The sequence below is a fragment of the Prionailurus bengalensis genome, chromosome C1 (genome assembly GCF_016509475.1).
Source record: "Prionailurus bengalensis isolate Pbe53 chromosome C1, Fcat_Pben_1.1_paternal_pri, whole genome shotgun sequence".
NCBI lineage: Eukaryota > Metazoa > Chordata > Mammalia > Carnivora > Felidae > Prionailurus > Prionailurus bengalensis.
The window spans coordinates 93594751-93618165 of NC_057345.1; the positions used below are offsets into that span (position 1 = coordinate 93594751).

The 23415-nt window shown below is 45.5% G+C and overlaps 1 protein-coding gene across 2 annotated transcripts in view; it reads right to left on the minus strand.

Moving 5' to 3' along the window:
• Window positions 1-100: 100 nt before the first annotated feature.
• Window positions 101-23415, minus strand: part of SORT1 (sortilin 1) — a 67813-nt gene continuing 44498 nt past the window's right edge. For both annotated transcript variants that reach the window (XM_043575770.1, XM_043575769.1), the window contains exons 9-20: window positions 21076-21220; window positions 19939-20094; window positions 18181-18287; window positions 15207-15309; window positions 14700-14868; window positions 13701-13891; window positions 11274-11463; window positions 7551-7667; window positions 6833-6941; window positions 5299-5405; window positions 4903-5026; window positions 101-4686 (exon numbers count right to left, since the gene is read on the minus strand). In XM_043575770.1, coding sequence (XP_043431705.1) covers window positions 4672-4686; window positions 4903-5026; window positions 5299-5405; window positions 6833-6941; window positions 7551-7667; window positions 11274-11463; window positions 13701-13891; window positions 14700-14868; window positions 15207-15309; window positions 18181-18287; window positions 19939-20094; window positions 21076-21220 — 1533 coding nt within the window. In that variant the 3' untranslated portion in view covers window positions 101-4671. The remainder of the gene's footprint in view (window positions 4687-4902; window positions 5027-5298; window positions 5406-6832; window positions 6942-7550; window positions 7668-11273; window positions 11464-13700; window positions 13892-14699; window positions 14869-15206; window positions 15310-18180; window positions 18288-19938; window positions 20095-21075; window positions 21221-23415) is intronic.

A 23415-nucleotide genomic window follows, 5' to 3' on the forward strand; every position in this document is an offset into this window, starting at 1 on the left:
TGGTGGCTGGAGTTTGATTTCTGAGGCTAGAAAACTGGAAAATCTACCATATTAACAAACTGTACATATTAACAAACTATAGCTTAGTCATTTCAACAGGTCAGGTAACAAAGTCCAGTCTGTTTTATTTCTAACCCAAATATTGCAAATATACAGAAAATTACCAGTACAAAGTTAAACACATCCAGATTTATTTACACAATGCTAAAGAAATTTGAGTTTGATTTCCGTTTTGTGGAATTTTGTAATGGGGTCTGGCTTTTGTTGTGTAACTGACATGGGTCACTGAAACTTGATTATCCCACCCCACATGCAATTTTCTGTCCCAAGGGAACAGAAAACTTGGGTTTTTAGCGCACATGCAGTAATGATGTTAATACTGCTTTACACTTTAGTAGGAAGGCAGCTGTCCCACAACTTGGGGAAGGGGCAGAGAAGTTATAGGACAGGGAGGGACCACATGCTCAGAAAGGGGACAAGAGACAAGAAAGGGTTGAACAACAGGCACATGGGGACCCTGAGCATTTCTGTGCATGAGGATAAGGAGGGTACGACCAAAACCCTCCTTCCCTAGACGTCCAAACACGGGAGGTGGGCAGAATCATCGGGGAACATTCAAGTCACCCGACCACAAACTGAGGGCATGCGGAGGATGAGAATGTCATGAAAGATTTGGGACACATCAATAAATCATTAACATGTACACTATACAGTTTATACATGTATATATGTACATATATATATATATAAAGGTACAGATTAGTTTATGTTATTCTATATAAACAAGGATGCTTAAGAATGTACTGGTGTGAAAAAAATGCATACAGCAAGTTGTTGAAGACAGTTTCAAATTAATGTTCTGATTCTTACTGTTATAATGAGACATAACCAAGGAATCAACATGGTCCTGCTATTTCAATCATCCTTCATGAGGGCAAGGCCCGGGCTCTGCTCGGGCAGGACGATGCTCCCAGAGCTGCTGGGCAAACGGGCAGCAGATGAAACAGAAGGTCTGGCACCTGCTGAGCGCCAGTGCCGGTAAGTCTGGCCCTCCCTATCGCTCCGTCATGTGGCAAGTCTTACACTTTGGTTTTGTTCAAAGGACATTTAAGTCCATGTTTATTTCCCTGCTTGCGGCAAGGCAGTAGCAAAACTGAAAAGCTGAATCTCTTATTTTAGTAGTTCCAAGTATCCAGGGTGAGGGGTGAGGGGAATGTACCAACAATGGGCAGGATGAGCTCTAAACCACTGTATATAGAAGCAGGGCTCTTTAGAGCTCTCCTGAAGGGAAAGAGAACCTCCCATACTTGGATGATTTGCCTAAGAAACAGAGAACTGACTGAAGCTCCGGCCAGCCCTCTCTGTACTCTGGTATTGTGACCAAGGCCACGGAAGAACTGGCTGCGCTTTATAGAGCCGGTGCAGGAGCTGGAGGTGGCCAGCACCTGACTCATCTGTCAGGGATGAAAGGCCAGCTTGGGCATGTAGAGGCCCAAAGGCAAACCTAGGAATTAGAGAGGTACACGCTGGAAAGCCTAGTTAGAGGCAGATGGCAAGTTCTCAATTTCAGTTATAACTAATCTACTGAATCTCCTGAGCCCAGCTTAGAACTGCCAGAACCCTCCAAACACTTTTGATTCTTCAAAGTGGTGTTCCCATTCAATCACCAGCCTCGGTATATGCATCCCTGGTCTCTGGACCCACTAAAAACCAAGAACCCCCCTTAGGTCCAAGACACCTGTCACAGGTGAGGGATGGTGAGTTCTCCACCTGAATTTAAAAGCCCAGACCACTCTGGACAGTCTGACATGTCCAAATTATCTTACAATGCTAAATTCTATCACTGAAACCTCCAGCAATAATCTCTCCTGCTACCATCAAGCCTGGGATTTTATTACACAATGGTAAGCTATACTTTATGCAAAGATAATGCTCCTAACCTAACATCAGTAGAACAAATTAGAACTTGTCTTCCCTCATAAGCTATCATGGATTTAGGCTGTTATGCTTTCTGGCTGAGGGCATACATTTCTGAGTGAGCAGGCTGATATGGAAAGCTAACTAGCCAATGAAGGGCATGAGCCAGGCTTGTTGGCAGTCCTCCAACCAACGGGAACTAGCTAGCTAGCTGGCCAGGGCCGAGCAAACAAGGAGAATGGAGAGGGGTGGCTCATCAAGGGAGATCCCACGCCCGCAATGAGGTGAGGGGCAGTTTCTAAACATATTCAAAATCACCATTCATTTGTGTTTTCAGCCGTGAAAAACAGGAGAATAAGACTTGCCGTTTACCAAGGTGACAAAAAGGCTTCACACGCTGCTCTGACAGAAATGCCACTGACCCTTCTCCTAAAGAACAGCAAATCATCCAGAAGAAAGAAGCCCTTCCCGCTCCAGGTATCCAGCACCTGCACGCATAACAAGGTCGTGAGCCCTGAAGACGGCCAATGGACAACCGGCACTGCTCATCACACACAGGGACCCTGGACAATTTACTCACTTTTTGTATCTCAGCTCCATCCCCTAAAAATGCATATTACAAACCCCTGCCTTCAAAGGAAGAATCTCACTGAGGATGTGGTAAGGTTCAAATGACATACTGTGAATGAAGTCCTCTGAAAGCTGCCAGGTTTTACAGAAATCCCAGATACCATTATAAGCAAAGAGCTTTAACCATACTTGGTTACAGAACACTAACTTTCCTACATCCTAAAATGAATCAGAGAAATACTGCATACTGGCACAGGTACTCCAACGGGTAACACGTATATGCTGTGGGCAAAAGGTGTGCAGCAGAAGTGGGTCTTTTCTGGGCATCAAATTCACTTTGGACAGGAGGTGAGGGTGTCTGGGACAAAGGCTGACACTTCATCGTTTGTGAGCTGGTCAAATGAATGAGCTTTTCCTAAAAGACCAGTGCTCTCTAGCTCAAGCAAATATGAATCCTCTTCACAAAAACTGCCCTAACTTTATTTTCTAACTAGGGCTCCCTGACTCATTTAATTTTCCTGCAGCTTCAAAGTCTCTAACCTTCTCCATCCACCCCCTCTCCCACTTTCCCTGCTGCTGTTAATCCATTCTGGGGAGGAGAGAACACGGCCATCTGCTCACTCATTCTGACAAAAGTTAATTTGGCACATTTACTTTTTTGTGACTTTACAGCCATAAAATGAACGAGCAGCAAAATGGCAGTTACCAAAGAATGTCCCAATCATAATTACTGGGTGAAACTGTGGCCAGCACAGTAGGGATGCTAAGACCAAGCTTGTACCATGCTATATTCCTGGCGAGCAAACATCCAAGCCGTATGAAAACTAACTACTGCAGCTCGCTGCTACTATATGGCCATCTTCAAATCCACCTCACTACATTCTACCGTGAACTTAATTTGAAAAGTGTCAAATGGAAAATTTCCTTAAATTTAAAATACGAACCTAATGTATCACATAAAACATCACCTACACTGGAAGTGTGTCTTCAGTTGGTTCGGCCAAAAGTTTCACGGCAACAGATTCCTTGGCAAAGCTGGGAAAAATGGGTGAGGAGGAGAGCCTGGTAATAAAGTCCTGATTTTCAAAAAAAACAGCCTATAAATCTGAAAATGTGTTTAGTCCTGGCTCCATGTACGACAGCAATCCAGGAGGAGGCACGCAAGTAAACGGCCATCCTGATGATTCACCGCCGTGCCAACAGGTGGCAGAGGACATGGAAGACTGTGTGATGTTCAGTCCGTAGGGGCCACACCGGGCGCCCTCCCTCGGCTCTAGCAAAGAGGTCACTTGGCCTGGGCAGACATCCGGGGCAAGCCCTAACCCTGTCCTTGAGCAAATCCACTGGCACAAACATGAAGCACGGTTGGAAAGATCTTGGAAGAAGCAAGAATTTGTCCTTTAATAGGTGCTAAATCTAGTCAATTCTCTGCTGCTCCCTTCTTCCTGCCCCAAGTTAAAAATATTGCCCTTTAAGTTTTCCTGATTTAGTGTCTTAGAAGCACATGGTTAAGTCAGTTGTCAAAGGGCAACTGACAAGGGTATACTCCCCGATTAAACAGGGGAAAAGAAACACCACTGTGGTCTACGGTCCCCAAAAAAGAAAGAAAGAAAAGGCAGGGTGTGTGTGAGGAGCTGGTGTGCAGTGTTCTTGGGGCAGGGCTGTCCCTGGCCGGGGAAAGGCTGCCCGGGCCGTGCCAGTCATTGCAGCCTCCAAGTCCCTCTCGGCAGCTGCTTTGTGTCGCCGGCAGAGCCCAGGGACAGCACCGGGTGCGTTGTGAACATTGATGCTGGGGTTGGCAGGAGCCCTGAAGCAGGCGCCATGCAAAACATGCGAGAGTGGGGTTAGTGAAACGTTCCCTTCTGATTCCATTTCGTTTCCCTTAAAAAACAAAAACAAAACCAAAAGAACCCATACTTTGCAAAAAGAATTTGAAATAAAAAGTTAAAGAATTAAAAATTCCCCCCCCCTTCTCAGGGCCAATTATGAGAGTGTTTAGGGTCTCCCCCCCCACCCCCCGCCCTGCATTTCTTTAGTGAAGGTCCTTTTGGCTTTGGTGGAAGCAGCAGAAACAGAGCTGGGTCCCTCGCAATGGGAAATTTATTCCCCCCATTCGGAGCCACAGGGAGTGTGAGAGGTACTGCGGTTCCATCATCTGTCCTCGGTCCCAGCTCCTTGGAGGAGCTATTCCAGGAGGTCCTGAGAAGAAAAACAGAGACCGTATTATTTACACACTAAAAAGTTCCTATTTTGAAAGTTATGACCTAGTTGCTGGGCTGGCCAACTCTCACAGTCATTAAGTTGCTGCTTCTGGCTTTTACCCTCCTTTGCCTCAGTCAGATCTTGATTATAAACAGAAAAAGAAACACTCCTGTTTTGAACTTGTGGCCCACCCCTCCGGAAGAAATGGTTTACCTCATCTGAGTCGTCGTGATAGCCGCTCTTGTTAGTGTGGGGGGCTGTGTCCAGAGCGTCCACGCCATCCACACCATTGGCCTCGGCATGTTGCTGAAGCACAGAGTATCGATGCACCAGGAACCTGGGGGTGGAAACATCTGTGAGTCCTCATGCGGTGAGGATGGATGTGTTTTTCACAGGACTGTGATTTTCCGAGTTTTATATGTTCACAGAATGAGTCATACATATACGCTCCTGGTCAGTGTGTGGAAAATATAAATTCTGATTTGGGCCTCCTGCTTTAGGGACATCACTTCAACAAGCTAGTTTTTGCCCAAGAGCAAACTCAACCGTGCGCCCTTGGCTGACTGTGGTTTGAATTCAGTACTTCTGACTGACTTCCATGCTCCTTACCTTCCCCCACACACGTATTTCTTCACGAGGAGCACCCCTGCTACGACGGTGACCAGCATCAGTCCCACGGTGGCCAAGATAATTGGAACAGAATTGGACTTGGAATTCTTGATAAATTAAAACACAAACAATTTCAGGTGTGCATATTCTAGGACTGAATTCAAGGAGACTGCCCATTTCCCTGGCCTCTCTGTGAATGATCCGCAGTCTCTAGGTATTTACTGCTTTCCCAGCCCCCCCACGATGGGCCCTCTCAGTGCTATCAGGAGGGCATCACTGGTGGCAGAGGGTAACCAGAACCTCAGCTCCTTGAAGCTGCCAGAATGGTGCGGACTCAGGGGCTTTCATGTCAAAGTAACATTGGGAGCCCTTGGCAGTGAGCTCGGTCAAACAACAATCGTGACTGTTCCCGGCTACCAGTGTGTAAGTCGTGGAGCACTTAAGGGTGCAGTAGGAAAGGGAGACACGATGGTAACAGGGGGTTGGAAGAATCTGGAACAGAGCCAGCACCCGTGAAGAAGCTGTGCCAATGCCTTATCAGGCAGGACAGCATATAACACTGAGACGTGTTTTTACTTAATTTTTGGTATGTTTTTACAAATAGGCCTTTTCATATCATTGTTTGAGTGTGACCTACCTGCTTCTGGGTGGGAGATAGGGAATGTGTGTTTTCAATGTATCCAAGAGGAGGCAGAGCTGGATTCTGGGACAAGCTGTGTCCCTGTGGGTGGGAGTCCAGTGCAATCACAGACACACAAACACTGAGGACAGCTGCCAGGAGTGTGGGGTGGGGGCAGGGCGGGGCACAGAGGAGGAGGAACCTGCCCCCTGACAAGTACACACACCCACGCATTCTTCTCCCGCTACCTTCCTAATCCCACCTCGGTCAGGCCCTCAGTCCTTAGAAGGCTGGGGAGGAGGGGGCTGCGGACTGTCCGCCTCTCATTTTATGGGTTAGGAAACTGGTGTTCACAGTTTACTGCCCCGGTCCCACTGCTGGTCCAGTACTTCTTTATCAAGAGGTTTCCTCTTTACCATTTCCCACACCCCAGCCAGACAGTTCAGTACTACAGATCTGTAATCAGCCCATGTCAAAACCAACCCACTGAGACCATCATTCAGTTCTGCACTCTGCACGCACTCAGCACGACTTGGAGCAGAGACCACCTAACCTATGGCCCAGGGCTCCTCTCTTCCACAAGACTCCGGTGCAAGACTCCGGTCTTTTATAGCCAGGCTTCAAGCCTTTTTCCTAAATGACTCTCAGCCTCAGAAATGTCCTCAACTTGATGCTTCCAAGACTCAGAACAACTTTACAGAATTCCACTTTGTTCCCCCAACAAAGAAGTTTCTGGGGACGAGTTTCTCACTGCATCGCATGACCCATCCTCCACCCTAATGGTTTCCTGTGCAAAGCAAAGCCCGCCGGAAGTAGTTCGGCCACTTTTATTCAGTAATAAAATTCTTAATGTTTTTTGTTCCTGGCAGAACAGGAAACCCCACTGGTACCTAAACCAGAACTACTTTCATATACCTGCTTTTCAGGACTCAAAAAGTTACTTGTACATTTCTTTTTCAAGTCTTTTACTTCTCGAACTGGATTCACTCCACCTTGGCATCTGTCTCCTGGAATTTTCCGGTACCTGAAAAGGCAGAAGACATTTTTTATCAGACCACTAGGGTGTATCCCTGGATTCTTGTTAGTTCCTGAAAACAAGATTTGAAAAGTGCAGAAAAGCATCTCCACCTTATACCACCTCTCAGGCCAGAGGGGAGAGCCACAGGAATGTTTCAGGGACATTTTGTGTAGTTTCAGGCCTTGAACAGACCAAGCATCCCTGGCCATGCTGTGGGGACATGCCCACCATTCTGCCTTAAGAGATGGGGCCAAAGAACTGTGACCCAGGGAAAGCACATTAACACGTGGTACAAAAATGGGAGGGGGAAATATGTATCCGGGGAGGGGGCACCGTGTCCCCTCCAGAGCAGCGCTGCCTAATGCAGTAGCTACTTACATTTCAACTAATTAAAACTAATTCAGTGCCTCAGTTGCTGCACACGGTCAGCAGCCACCATATGGGACACAGCAGGTTAGGGAGCATTTCCAGCACCACACAAAGTTCTGTTAGACAGTGTTTTGCTAGCATGCCCTAGAATGCCGTGTGCTCGGAGATGTGGAGTGCTGCGAGTGGGGGTCTCACTCTGCAGGGTGAAGACTCCTCTGTCACGATTTGAGAGGAGAGCCGCCTCACCCGTTTGTTGTCAGGTGCTCCTCTCTGCCATACAGACAAAACTCCAGGTCGTGGCCCTTCAGTTCTGGCTGTTCCACACATTTGGAGTCATTTTCTGGACGGAAGTAGCCAAAATCACTGCCAAGAGTCAGCAAAGAAAGTATCTTTCAGAGTTGCTGAAAGACAGTTAAGTGACTAGTAATGAAGGGTTTCTGAGGAGCAGCGGAAGCTTAATATTCCAGTCTTTGGTTGCGTGAGAGCAGCTCAGGAAGGCCCGTGTCATCTGTAAAGAGGGTCTGTTCAGGAAGACAGACATGAAGAGGGCTAAACTGGGGGACCATCAGCTTACGGATCAGGCCTGGTGGACTGAGGACTCAGTGGCTGGGAGCCCTGCACAGACCACGCGGACTCCAGGAAGGGGATGACTGCAGCAAGCGGGGGGGCGGGGGGGACTGTGCACTGAGAACAAAGACACTGAGAAACAGTGGCAACAGCGACAGATCTAAACCTACTATGCTTAGGAATCTTTTTATTTACCTCCAAATCGCTCATTATTATGTTTTGGGGAGGTATTCCATAGGGTGTATGCCAAATCTTTCCTGCCTGCCCCATTTCTGTCCCTCTAAGCTTCTTAGATGACCTTTGTCTCCAGTGCAAATGCCTGTTGTGCCCTCCATCCTACCCCCCTTTCTCTGTTTCTCCCAAGAAATATACCGCCTCCTCTCCAAGGCTGACCCCGTACACAAGCGCCCTGGGCCCATCCTTCCTACTGCCCTGGGATCTGGCTTCACTGATGGTATGGACCGACTATCAGTCCCTTAGCCTGCACATGTCCTCTTTCTTCCCCCTCTTCTTCCTTATCCTTCTTAGAAGGATATTTTATACTTGTTCTATTGTACTCATTTCCTTTTTATTCCATGCATTGTGGCTTCAACCCCCGTTATCACCTTGGAAGTGAATGTCTGAGGCCCCCAAGACTCCCTAGTCATGCCACTGTGGAGAGCCCTCTCTGGCCCTGCCTGTGTGGTGGCCCCGACACAGCACCTGCTCCTGCTCCTGCCGTTGCAACTGTGCCCGCCGGTTTCTCTTGGCACGGTTTGCACTTCAATCTTCCTAGCCTGGAAATGCAGACCCTTTCCTGCGGCCCACAGGTCATCCTCTTACTCTGTATCTGCTCTGCCTTCATGAGCTTCATTATTTGTTGCAACTAAAACTTCCAGGTTTTACCTCTCTTGAGCTCTGATCCTCCATTTCCAAGTACCTGCTGGATGTCACCACCTAAATCTGCTGACAGACCTTCAAATAAAGTGTCCAAAACATGTCACAAATTCTCTTTCAAGCCAGCCTCTCCCAACATTTCCCTATGTTTGTCCAGGGCACTGCCTTCCTTCCATTATCGAAGTCGAAAATTCAGCCTGGGCATGCCCTATCTGGACCCTACTCACTTCTTTATCGTGACCTCTGTTACTTCCCCTCATGGCCTATCTCCCGACACACCGTTCCCGAGCATGCTGGTGGTATCTACACGTACGCCAGTCCACGGCTTCAATGACTTGCTTCTTCCCAGATGTGCAAGGTCAGGTCCTGCCACTTGTCAGGGATCGGGTCCAATGCTGCCTCCTCCACAAAGCCTCCTTTGACCCATCTCCTTTCAGCTCTAGATGGAACAGCCTCTAGGTTCTCTACATCTTCAAGGCACTGTTTCACAGCATAATTACATGCATCTTACCAGGAGAGTCAATAACAGGCTTTCCACCATCACTTTGCACTGCCTTGTGCACAGCAAGTATGCGATGGATGCTTGGGGAATACACAGATGATGCTTGCACTTCAAGGTTTTTGTGACAGATATTTAGGGGACAGGGTAAGAAGATGCAGAAGACACCACCCCTCTAGCATGGAGGGGGAGTTCCGGTGAAAATTTTAAGATGTCCAATCCGAAATGTCCGGGAGAGTGCCCTTCCCACTCACAGAGTACACATTTCTTAGGCACGGGTGGCACAGTGTGTAGGCTCTGGGGCCGAGCTGCCACGCACACATTCCAGCCGTGCCGCTTCCCAGCCGGGTGATGGTGGGCGAGTTAGCGGTAACCTCTGAACCTTCATTCCTCCCTTTGTGAGATGGAAATGGCAACAGTACCTAGCTCAGGGGGCTGCCATGGTTAAATATAAATTGTTCGGGACAGTGCCTGGTATAGTTACTGCTCAGGAAACATCAGCTGCTATCACGACTACTCAATGATGATCAAATACAACATGCCCTCAAGGAGTCGAGACTTTACTGGTAGAACCAAACCTGTGCACAATAACCAAAACACAGCAAGAGCTGTACGGCAGAAGCTCAGATGAGTGAAAGCTGGAGAAGGCTTTATGGAGGTGAGAACTGAGCTAAGTATTAGAGGCCAAATAGGAACTCCCAAGCTTGGGGGTCAGGCAGGGAATGTGGGAAGACTTTCCAGGCAAAGGAAGCAGCAGGTAAAATGGCATGGAGCTCTGAAGAAGCACAGCTTGTCTGGAAAGCAGGAGAAGGTCAGGTAATTAAGAGCCTGGTCTGGGTCCAGTCTAGGATGTAGAGTGTCCCAGTGTCAACAAGCTCTAGCCCTAATATGACACCACAGTGACCGGAAGGATCCTGTTTCCTGTGGAAACACAGAAGACAAGACCTCTGGCCCATTCTGCATTTAGATGTGAGCCACACATGGGGAACCACACTGGGTCAGACTGGGTGTTCGCTCAGTCCCAGAGAATGTGATGTGGGAGGACACGACTGCTACCTGTCTGCATTCTTTTCCAGATCCTTTTAAAATTTTTATCTTTGAAAGAGAGAGAGAGAGAGAGAGCGCGCGCGCAAGCATGAGCAGGGGAGGGGTAGACAGAGGGAGAGAGAATCCCAAGCAGGCTTCCTGGTGCCAGCATGGAGCCTGATGCGGGGCTCAAACCCACGAACTGTGAGATCATGACCTGAGCCGAAATCAAAAGTCAGATGCTTAACCGAATGAACAACCCAGGTGTCCCTTTTCTAGGTCTTTTAGGATCCACTTTTACTTCCTGTCAGTATGTTTTGCAGGTAATGAATTCCATAAGATTACTGGCTGTGATGGGAAGCAGTGCCTCTTATTTGACCTAACTTACCCTGCTTGGCTACCTGGGGCCTGCCTTGCCCTTAGGTAATCAACTAAGCCCATGCCAGTAGGGTAACTAACCCTTCAGCCCAGATGGTCCTGAACTTGAGGCAGTCCATCTGGATGGCCTCTAGACCTTGATATGACATCTGGACCATCAGTACTCCAACATCCCCTCCGGTCTCCTTCAATCTTGCAGATGATCCAAAACCTAGTGCCCTACCTGCTGAACTCAGGCCGCCAGTGTTTAGTGAACACATGAATTCCAACTTCCTCCCAGCTCCTGTACTGTCCTTCCTGGTGTTTCTGCCCTATTTTCTCCTCTCTCTGTTTCTGAGTTCTCTTCCCCCTTATACACCTCCCTCCCTTGCTGTCAGGCCAGGATTCCTGGGGGCTATTGCTGGCCCTGTCCAAAAACTGACTGACTGGCCTGATAATATTACCTGTCCAATTGCTAATAACTCTCGGTCCCTTCTCTGTGCCTCCATTTCCTCAGTAAGAGCAGCAGTTCTCCACCCTTGGAGAAGAAAGGATTTGAATATTTTTCAGCACTATAAGTCAACGGTCTTTCACTACCTCCTGCACAGCAAAGGGGCTGACAGAGATGTGAGGGAAGCTGATACCAGAGGAAGTCCTCCAGGGAGCAGGGGCAGACGGACGGCTGCTTGGTCACAACATAGTCCCGACCATTCTGGCAGACAGATGACTTGCGGAGCCGCAGGTACTGTTCTTTGTAGCCTAAGATGCAGCCGTCTCCGTAGTCTCCAGGGTCAGCAGAGTGAGCCAGCCATACGGTATAATCCTTCTCCTCACCTAAAGGGAAGACAGGCTGTTCAGGCCACCGCACCCACGTGTGCGAGGCAGCTGCCAGGCTGAAAGGAGAGGAAGGACAAGAAAAAGGGGATGTCGGACTCATCCCACTGCCTCATTTTGGAACTGCAGACAAGAGTTACGTCAGTTGGAGCCTACTAGCAGTTGGCACCTCCTCGTGTCAGAGGAGGACACTTCACATCTCACCGCCCGTTTGAGTATTAGGAAAAAGCTTATTTGCTTCAAAGTGGGCAGCTGGATGGAGGACCTCTAAGCTTCCTTCCACATGGAGAGACTGCTGCCTCCATGTCTTGCACACCCATGCTGTGGTCAGCAGGAGCTGTCACAGGTAAGCAACCAGGCGTTTCCTTTCAGGAGACAGCAGTTAGCCAAAAGCTAGAGTTCAGTTTCACTACTCGTTAGTTTGCCTCAAACAGAAGGGAAGACAATCTCTTTCTAGACTTTTAACTTCAGATGACTGGCTTTCACGTAGACTGCTGATGACAGTCAATCCAGCTTTGTAAGTCGTATCACCCACTCCTGGAGAAATGACTCAAAGGCCATGGCCTAGACTGTGGATTAGGGTTTTATCCTCTGGGATATGAAGACCAGCACAGAATCTGTTAGGGAGCAGGTGTCTACCAAATCTTTTAATGGCGTTAAACTTCAGGGATAACTGTAGAGCTGCCTTCTGAGGGGAAAACTCACAAGCCAGCTCCTTCACAGCCTATTTAATGAATCTGGATATTAAATAATGACTCTCGGGTATTAAATCATATGTAAACACCTTGTAGAAAAGGCCCAAAGAGTGCTTCTGCTTCCTCCAGGAGTCACTAAACTAACATTCTGAGGAAACAGACCCATTGTGCCATCTAATAACAGGACCAAAATTCAAACAAAGCTACTTGAAACCTTAAGTCTTTTATCATAACATGCCAACAAGAAACCACGGTTCGCAGGGTGGGAGACTTTTCTCCAGTTTTCTCTTTTATCCTCCATATTTTTCAGTACAGTGTCAGCATCTTTGGTACTGGGGCCTGGGTCTGCTTATGATTCTTTAGCAACACCTTGCAATGAGCATTTTACCTCCTTTTCGGAAGCCATTTTCCATGCCTCTAACATGCCTTCCAGTCTGACATCACAGAACTCTGAAATGGTCAGTGTGGGCTTCGAGCTCACCCAGTAGCCATTCTAGAACCTCACCTGTGACTGACATTCAAGCCAAAACTCTTTACACGAATACTTCCTCACTTCAACGTTTTGATAATCAGATGCTCTATGCAACACACTTTCCTCTAACGCTTCTCTTACAGTTCTGTTGCAATCAAGGGTGAAAAGCCCTGAAATGTCATGAAATAATTTTAGATAAACACAAGGACGCATTAGCCTTACAAGCAGAAAAAAGTCCCATAAAGTGTTACAGAGCTTCAACAGTGTGAGGCCATGCTTACAGCCTTACCCACACACGGCTGGTCTGAAGTGAGATTTACTCTAAGGGTAAGGGTAAAGTATACACTGGATTTTGAAGTCTTAGAAGAAAAATATAAAATATAAAATATTTCACTGATAGTTCTTTTTTTTTTTAATGTTATTTTTTGAGAGACAGAGACAGAGCATGAGCAGGGGAGGGGCAGAGAGAGAGGGAGTCACAGAATCCGAAGCAGGCTCCAGGCTCTGAGCTTTCAGCACAGAGCCAGACATGGGGCTTGAACTAACAGACTGTGAGATCATGACCTGAGGTGAAGTCGGACGCTTAACCAACTGAGCCACCCAGGGGCCCCACATTGATAGTTCTTAACACTGCCTACATATTGAAATGATTTTAGGTATAGTAAGATGATTAATTATTTTATATTATTATTAAAGTGAATTTCACCTCTTTTACTTCTATAATGCAGCCAACAGAATAATTTAAATTGCACATGTGGTCCTCATTTTATTTCTTTTGGACAGTGCTAGTCCAAAGAAGGAAGCTGCATTTCTGATACCATTCATTGCATTGCCTTGAACATCCTTCAATCCTCTTTCATATGCTTTTTTTTTTTAAGTAGGCTCCATGCCCAACGTGGGGCTTGAACTCATAACCCTGGAATCAAGAGTCATGTGCTGTACTGACTGAGTTAGCCAGTGGCCCTCATATGCATTTTCTTATTCCAGCTAAAAGAAATGAAATTGAATTGATTATTAGGAAAACAGGCTTATATGTTCTGGTAGAAAAGGTCAAAGGAGACTCTACTCACAGTTCCTTTCAAGGACATCTTTAAAATCAATGGTATAGGAGACCCACTGGCGGGTCAGGAAAGATTCTGTGAACCCCCATATGCTGATATTCATGGACCGAGCTCCAGGTTCTGAAGCTAGACCGGTAAAGTAGATGGGCTCCTTGGTGAACATGTAGGTTTGCCAGCACTGACCTTCATCTGTGGAGAACCTGAAACCACAATTAGAGAACAGTCGTGACAGAGGATCAACATGTATGGGAGTATCAGGAAACTACTCCGGCTATTTGATCCCAAACCAGAGAAAACCCTCATATTTATGTCATGGCTTAGTGACTGATAACTATATAAACTTTTAATGCCCACAGATAACAGGGTAGGTAAAAGAGATTCATTCAAAGAATACAGAAGAAAATGCCTTTATAAAAATTGTTTCAAAGGAAACAGAGGGTAGCGACCCATGTACAAATGGGCTTGTGAATAAACATACAAAATTATTTTAGAGAACTTAAGAAGTAATTTTCCATCCAAAGTGCTTAAATGCTTCTATATGATTCTTGTGGAGAGAAAGAAGAATTATTTATTTACAGAGAGTGAGAGAGAGAGAGCGCGAGCGAGCGCGACCGCACACACGTGCAAGCCAGGGGGAGAGACGGAGAATCCCAAGCAGGCTCCATGCTCGTTGCGGAGCCTGACTTGGGGCTCAATTCCGTGACCCTGGAATCATGACCTGAGCTGAAATCAAGAGTCAGACGCTCAACGAACTGAGCTACCCAAGTGCCCCAAAAGAAGAGTATTTTTAAAAAGTGACCAAAAATGTTAGCTAGAGGAACTCAGAAGAAAAAGCAAAGATACTGAATGTGGGTTGCTCTAGATGCAATCCTTTCAAGAATGTTCCCTACAGTTCTTAGAATGCACAAATTTGAATCAGGGTCCATAACTATCCCTACCTCCCACAGAAAAACATCCCACAGTTGCCCTCCATGCAGATAGTGTGGGTGGAGCAGAGCTCATGCATACTTAATCACATTGATAGGATGGCTGCTGTGCTCAATGGCCACAATGATGCCTCCGGAATCCAGGATGGTATAATAGTGGGGTCCTTCGAGCATCTTCGTCCAGGAGTAACCCCCATCATCTGAGATGTACACATCCGGGATCATCACTGAAATGGCATCCCCTACACTACCTGCAACACAATCCGCCATCTCGTCAGCAAAAATCAGCAATGAAACAGAGAGGGTTTACTGCCAAGAGAATAATTTTCAGTGAATTTACTCTGATTATTTCCCATCATACCTCTTGTAATAGGAAAAAAAGGCCACTGAAAAGTTGGGAAAGGAAGTCATGTTTCTCTCTCTGATGGGGAGTCTAATGAAAAACCCAGAGTATCATTATTATTCGAGAAATTTCACAAAGGATGGTAAACATCATGTATGGTGGTTTTCTTATAGGATTCAAGGCTGTGGCTGAGTTTTAGTGTGCTCAGCTACTTGCTCCTGTGGAGATGGGGGGCGGGCTGCTCACCATGGGCAATGACTATGCCGACGGCCTTAGGCTCTGACAGTGGGGCCATTGGAACGTTTAGTTTCTGGGAGATGCTGTAGGAAGCGTGAATATGAAGGCTGCACTGTGAAAAGAAACCAAAGCTCAGATTAAAACCAAAGGTGTAAATTTTTAATCATCTCACAGAGCCTTCTAAGAAAGCTTTGAATTCAACCCAGACTTCAGAGGGATACTCTCTTAAAAAAAAAATTGTGGTAAAAAATACATACCATAAAAGTCACCATCTTAACCATGTTTAAGTGTACAGTTCAGTGGGGTTAAGTACATTTATACTGTTGTGCAACCATTACCACCATCCATCTCCAGAACTTTTTCAAACCAAAACTCTACACCCATTAAACAGTAACTCCCATTCCTCCTCCTTCTAGACCCTGGAAACCACCATTCTACTTTGTTTCTATGGATCTGACGATTCTAGGTATCTTATATAAGTGGAACCACATAGTATTTGTCTTTTGATGACTGGCTTATTTCACTTAGCATTATGTCCTCAAGGTTCATCCATGTTGTGGTATGTGTCAGAGTTTATTGAAGGCAGAATATTATTCCATTGCATGTATATGCCACATTTTGCTTCTCCGTTTATCTGTCAAAGGACACTTGGGTTGCTTCCAGCTTTTGGCTACTGTGAATAATGCTACTATGAACATCGGCATGCAAATATTTCTTCGAGACCCTGCTTTCTTTTGGATATATACTCAGAAGTAGGATCGCTGATCATATGGCAGTTCTGTTTAATTTTTTGAGGAACCGCATACTGTTTCATATAGTGACTGCACTATTTTTCATACCCACCACTGACGCACAAGGATTCCAACTTCTCTACATCCTTGGCAACACGTTATTTTGTTTCACCTTGTTTTTGATAGTAGCCATTCTAATGTACATGAGAGGCATGAGAGGTGATCTCTCCCTGTGGCTCTGATTTGCATTTTCTTAATAATTAGTGATGTCAAGCATCTTTTCATGTGAGTTTTTGGCCATGTATATATTTTCTTTCTTTTTTTTTTTTTTAAGCTTGTTTATTCTGAGAGTGAGCGAGCACGGGAAGAGCAGAGAGAGAAGGAGAGAGAGAGAGAATCCCAAGCAGACTCCTTACTGTCAACATATGAGATCACGCGGGGCTCGAACTCATGAACCGTGAGATCATGACCTGAGCTGAAATCAAGTCAGACACCTAACTGACTGAGACACCCAGGCGCCCCTTGTATATTTCCTATACAGAAATGTCTACTCAAGTCCTTTAACCATTTTTAATTTGGGTATTTGTTTTTTCTGTTGTTGAGTTATGGTCTCAGTGGGATATTCTTGATTCCAAAATAGATTAGTATATCTAGGAGCAAATTATGCAATTATTTTCTCATGTGTAATGCTTAGTTTATTTTATTCCTGCATTACACCGAAGCCTCTGATCAATATTTAAAGCGTGAATAAAAAACATGAAAATAAAAATAAAGCATGATTCCACACAAATAAACTTGATGAACACCTGACATACTTCAGATACCGTACAAGATGTGGTGCTGATTCAAAGTAAGACCCAGTCCTGTCTTTAAGATTTCTGAGAAACCAGTTGAGTTATAAAGCACAATGAAAGTTAATGTTTTAAAAGAGGTCTGTGTTGGATAAAATGTTCATTTTATGTCATATATTTTACTGCAGTAAAAAGGGGTTCACACAAACTACGGACGACATGAAGAGTCAGGATTAATTCTAGGTGAAGATGGGCCCTCAGGATGATCAGGATTTCCGCTGCTTCTAACAGCTCAGGACTGGGAGAGTCAGGCATAAATTTCCCAAGAGTCACGTGGGCAGTGCCACAGAGGCAGGAGTGCATGTAGGGTGTTCAGGGGGCAGCAGAGGGCTACAAGGAACATGCCAGTGATCAGATGGACAATGACAATGAAAAGGCAGAAGAGAGCCTGACAGGGGAGGAGAGGACCTTCACTCACCAGGTCAGAGGCACAGACTTTATTCACAGGCAAAGGGGAACCCTGAAACGTACTGAGGAGGGAAAGGCATGGAGTGTGAGAGTGGCCAGGCAAGTAAAGAGGCCACTGCACCGCCCAGGCTCAAGGTGAAGAGGGCAGGCACAGGGCAAGGCCACAGTAGAGGGATGGAGAAAAAGGGGAAAGGAGAAAGGGCACCGGGTGGTACAGGTACACTATCTTACACGGTCTGAGGCTCTTAAAAGGAAACAAAAAGTCCTGCCTACAACAGCAGAGTGGATATCGGCCACAGGTATTCTGAGAAGAGCTCGGGAACCACCAACACTGTCATTTTTTGAGGAAAACTCCTAGGGTTCCCCGAAGCTCTTCTCAAACTCTGTAACATCCAGACACAAGACTTGTTTCTCTTTTCTTTTTTTCTTGTCTGTCCAGACCCATCACTCCTGGAACCTGGGATCTCCTGGAGCAATGCCTTTGTATCTCTATTCTTAGCCTCTCCTCAGAGGGGCCAGTTCTGGCATTCATGGGCCCTACCGTGTCACCATCCACACCCTCTGGCTGTGTGGAGCCCAGGCAGAGGGGAAGAGAAGGCCAAGTTCTCTTCTGTTTGTTTCTGGCCAGCACGGCTTTGCACTGCTCATGAATGGCTGGTCCCCGGCGTCACGTAGAATTCCTTAAGTCTCATAGTTGCCATGCTGACTCTTAACTGATCACCGGCCCATCTTCCGTTCTGTTTTCATTCAGTGGTTTAGTAAAACACAAAATTTTAGCCTTTAGTTTTGTTTTTCTTTAAAAGACAAATAGTCCATAGTATTTTGGCTTTTCCTTTTCCTACATTCTACATTACTTTCATTACTCTGATTTCCAAACTTTCCACCTGTAGCAGCTGTGGTCACTAATCAAGTACAAAACTTCATTATTCAAAGGCCTGAAACCGATCAGAGCAGGACACAATGGCTGCACAGGACACATGGAGGAAGACACACCTCATTCTTGTTTTTGGCTGTAGCATCACATTCACTGTTTTCAGGCTTCCTCAGGTGCTTCCACCTTCCTCCTTGGTCAAAAGTGATCATAGTCTGGATAGAGTTATCTGAATGGGAAAAGAACAGTCTTAAGTCTGATAGACCGGAAGTACCTTATTAAATTCAGTTTACCATGGCATCTCTCGCTCCTGGGGCTACATAATGCCATTAGAACTCTAGAGGCCTACAAGCTTGTAACATCCAACAAAACAGCTCAGTGTTGGTGAGTAACTGAGCAGCACTCTATGCTATTTGAAGAAGGCTTCCCACCGGAATAGGACTCAGCTGATTCCAGAAATCATCTAAACTGATACTCTTGAAAAAATATCTTTTTTCTCCTTACCAACACAAACAGGTTAATGTCCATTCTCCTTCCTTGCTTGCTTGCCTTCAAGGTAAAATCTACAATGGGAAGGCATCCCAATCTTTACTCGGGTAAGGCCAGGATACCAGGCTTGTTACAGGGACTTTCAAGATTTGAATGTATGTGCCTAAGTCTGGCTCAATAATTCCTAATTTTCATCTTTCCACTACCCCATACCCGATCTCTCCTATACCTTTTCTTTTTTTTCTACATGCTCTTCCCTGTTCTCTATTCTTAATGACATAAACTATTGCAAGTTTAAATTCAGAGACAATATGCTTTGAGTTTCCCAAGGAAAATCAAACAAGAAAGCAAATGAAGGACAATTCATTTAGTCAATAAATATTTATTGCATGCCTACTATGTGAAAACTGTTGTGAGCCTTCGGGACTATCTCAGTGAACAAAACAGAAATAAAACTTGGTGAATGTACATTCTAGCAGGGTCAGACAAACGCCAGACACTGTAAACAGGTAAATTATATAGTATGTTGGAAAATAAGTGCCATGGAAAATCCTGCCCTGCTAAAGAGGGGCTGAGTGTGTGTGTGTGTGACTAGGGGAGGGCAGACAAGCTCCCAGTGGGACAGTCATGGCAGGCTCTATGGCTCTATTCAGAAAGCAACATATGAGCACAGATTGGGAGGAGGATGGTGTCAGCCTTGCAGGTATCTGGGGAAACAGAGAACAGTCCCTGAAAATCTCTAAACCATGCGTGTGTGTGCCTGGTGTGTTTAACGACTGGCAGAGGGCTGCAGTGACCAGAATGCAGTGGGTGGAGGGGAGAGGGGTGGGAGGAAACGGGTCAGTACTGCTTAAGACCTTGCCGACCACTGCAAGATCTTTACCAATAAAAACAACCTCTCACCTCCCACCAAAAAAAAAAAAATACATCTATAAACAAAACCTTAAGAGTCTTTGTACTTTAGAGTGACGTGTTTATTTGTATAACTGGGCCTTAGCAAAGGTGAGCTCTGCAGAACCTCAGAGCAGAACACCAGAGGAACGCTGGCCGGCTACAGCTGTGCCTTCTACAAGGAGAAAAGCAGGAAGTGGTTCAAACTCAGGCTCATTCCTCTAGGCCTAAACCTCCCAATATAGAAAACTCATTGCTTTCATTTATTTAAAACTTCCTCTACACAACATAGAACCCAAAAAATCTTTCTTTCTATCTGCTGCTGCTTTGCTCTTTTTAGTTCTATTTACCATAACTGATGTAAAATGAAGAGCCAGTATTGACATGGATAGGCTTGCCAGCTAGGCAAGCAACAGTACTGGGGGGACAGGACCACCATTGTTTCTGAAAGTCTCGACTCCCAACACTTTCAGCTGAAGGACAGCTGTGCCCAGACTTACCTTCTGAGAGCACACTTGTTATGTAGACCCCGCGGAGGGAGGTCACATTGGTAAAGTCCGTCTCGCCACCTGTGGTGGTGTAGAGATGTCGGTCCAAGGACTTGGAATAGACAATGCCTCGATCATCTGAGGTAAAGATTGTGCCAAATCCGGTATCTGAAATAGGCAAACAAACAAAAACAGTAAGTCTTGTGGGGAGGGAACAGAGAGAAAAACAACAGTCCAACCATACATATGACTAAATGGCTGACTGACTGCATACATTAGCCGACTGTCCCTCTTCATGATGTAGGCAGAGACCTGAGCATTAATCATGGTTTGATACTCATGATTTTCATGTCCACCTTTAATTCTACTACCCAGCTTGGTGCCTGGAGTCTGGTAGATACTGTTTGTTGAATGAATTAACCAGATGCCACAGAAAAGCCCTTCCCAGATATATTCTGGTGGCAGAGGCAATACACTTAGATTTATATCATACATACCTCTAAATCTTTATATTCTAAACGAATGCTTCTTGAACTATCTGTGGTGAAGGATCAATTTTTTTTTTAAGTTTTATTTATTTAAGTAATCTCCACACCCAACATGGGGCTCGAACTCACAACCCCGAGGTCAAGAGTTGCATACTCCTCTGAGCCAGCCAGGCGCCCTGGTGAAGGATCAATTTTTAAATTTCTATTATGGCACAAACCGATCCTTTGTAAAATATAATAAAAATTAATCCTAAGAAGAGTGAAATACAAAATCTAATCCTCAATGTTTTAATGATTAGATTCAACAGATGTAAAATTACTTTGTCAAATGGTAAGAGGAGTTTCTCAATGTTTGCTATTGCTTTGGTGCTTACTTGGCAACAAAGAGCTTGCAAACCGTATAGCACCGGTCCTCCGACCATTCTTTGAGCAGCACTGCTCTAGAATGCTTGGACATACACATAAACCACATTCTAGAGCCAAAAGAAGGGGCCTTCTTAACAGAGACTACACAGTATCTCTAAGACAGAGTATTCAGTAGGACACTAATAAAAACCTAGGGGTAAGACGAAATGTCAACACGTAAGAAGGAAGCTCAAAATAGAACTTGAAGTTTAAATCTCTATGCGTTCAAGGGTGGGCCACTAAAAAAAGCTCTTACCTCCAGGTTCATCTACATGCATGAACACCATGTCATCATTAGCTGCTAGAATAGAATAGAACTGTTCCTGCCCCACAGAAGGTAGCTGGGCCATGCTCCACGTGTCCCCTTGATCTGTTGATACATGAATCCTTCTCGTTGTATCCTGGAACAAATGCCAATATTTAACTTTTCAATTTTCCACCAAGACGCCATGTGCAGGGACATGAATAGGAACATTATTATTCATAATTGTAAGTCTCACTCTCCATTTCCTCACTGGGTACAATCGTTATAAATGACACGTCCTAGTACCAATTACCAAAACAATTTCTTAAATTTTTTTTTTTGTTTATTTATTTTTGAGAGAGAGAGAGCACGAGCAGGGAAGGGTCAGAGAGAGAAGGAGACACAGAATCCAAAGCAGGCTCCAGGCTCCGAGCTGTCAGCACAGAGCCCGATGTGGGGCCCGAACCCACAAGTCGCGAGATCATAACCTGAGCCAAAGTTGGACACCCAACCAACTGAGCCAGCCAGGCGCCCCACCAAAACAATTTCTAACCCCTAGCAAAGTTCCAGGCAATGGAACAATCCATTCTATTGTAAGCAAGGCTATCTTGGCTTCCTCTTTGGCTTCTTCATTCTGGTATGGCCCTGTATGATGTAATTCTCCCAACCTCTGACATTCCCCATTTTCTTCAATAGAGCTAAGGGTATGATGGGGTCATCTTTAGCTTGGCTTTACAGCCATTCGCTATGCTTGCTCAGATAATTCTTAAAATGATGATTACTGTACCAAAGTTAGGTCCCTCTGAGACAGTCCTAGCATAACCCAAAGAATGAGACAATTAAGAGTCTAGAAAATGGAGACGAAACTCATGCTTGGGAGATCACAGGGAAGTCAAGATGTGACACGTCTCCTCTTTAAGGAAGTCTCTCTAAACAGCCATAGTGAAGGGAACATGCACAGGCTAGGAAGAGGCCAAGGAGAGGCAGAAATTAATATAGGGGAGCTGATCAGTGAGTATTTATCTGTTGAAAGGAGTCTGTTAGGTAGGCAATTAACACCTCCTTTCAGATAAATAGCTTAAAATAGCTACTAGACATAGTTAGCCAGGGCACAGGAATGAGTCCTAGGGCTTCCTTATGTTAAATACTCTTTAAAATTTAGTGACAAGTACATTTAACCTATCTCTAACTTATACCTAGATGTTTACTTTCGGTCTTACTCATTGTTACAGGTAGAAACTAGAATTAACTAGAATTAACACTAGACAGTAGCAGTACAGAGTAGGAGGCTAACTCTGGAAGCAGTCAGTCTGATTTCCACCAGGGTTCTATCTCTGGGTGACCCTAAGCAAGTTACTCAATTTCCTCAAATACAAATTGAGGTGAGAGGCCAGCTCCTAGGGCTGCTGGGAAGATGATCACAAAACTGCTTGAGACAGTTATGTATAGTTACTGTGTCCACTTCCCTGTCTCCACTCCCCCTTTCTCTGAACCCGCTGTAATCAGCCCGTTAACCCCGGTGCTCTGATGAAAACACACTTGTCCAGGTCACTGACAACTTCCACTTTGCCAACTCCAGTAGACAATTCTCAGGACTCATCTAATTACGTATTTTAGTTGAGTTTCACACAGCAGATCACTCCTCCTGCTTGAAACACTTTCTCCCCTTGGCTTTCGTGGAATCCCTGCCCTACTCCCCGCCTCCCTGGTCCTTCCTTCTCAGTCTTCTTTGCTGGATTTTCATCTCTTTCCAACCTTTCAGCATTACTAGGGTGCTCTGGCCCATGCTCAGGCCTCCAGAAGATAACATCTAGTCACATAGCTTTATATACCATATAATTTGGAGAGATTCATATACCCGAATGCTTACTCAACATTTCCACTTAGATATCTAGCAGGCATCTCATACCCAAAACTGAATTCTTGATTTCCCTCCCACAAACTTGGTCTTCTTGTGGTCTCTGCCATCTCAGTAAATGGTACCACCATTCACCCAGTTGCTCAGGCTAAAGACTAAAGTTATCCTGGGTTCCTCTCATTCCCTCACAATCCACATCTAATCCATCAGCAAATCCTACTTGCAACACGTTAACAATATATCCACACTCTGACCACTTCTTCTCTCATCCATTTTAATAGCCTGGTCCAACCTACCATCTTCTCTCACTGCTGTCATGGCCTCCCAGCTTCTCTTGGTTCTTCCATTCCTGCCCCTTGTCAGGCTGTTGGTTCCTGCACCTACCTATTCTGTCAAAAGAGCAGCCAACTTACACCATTCCCTTGCTAACAACCCTTCAGAGCTCTCCAACACATGAAGAATAAAAGCCATGCTCTTGGGGTGCCCGGGTGGCT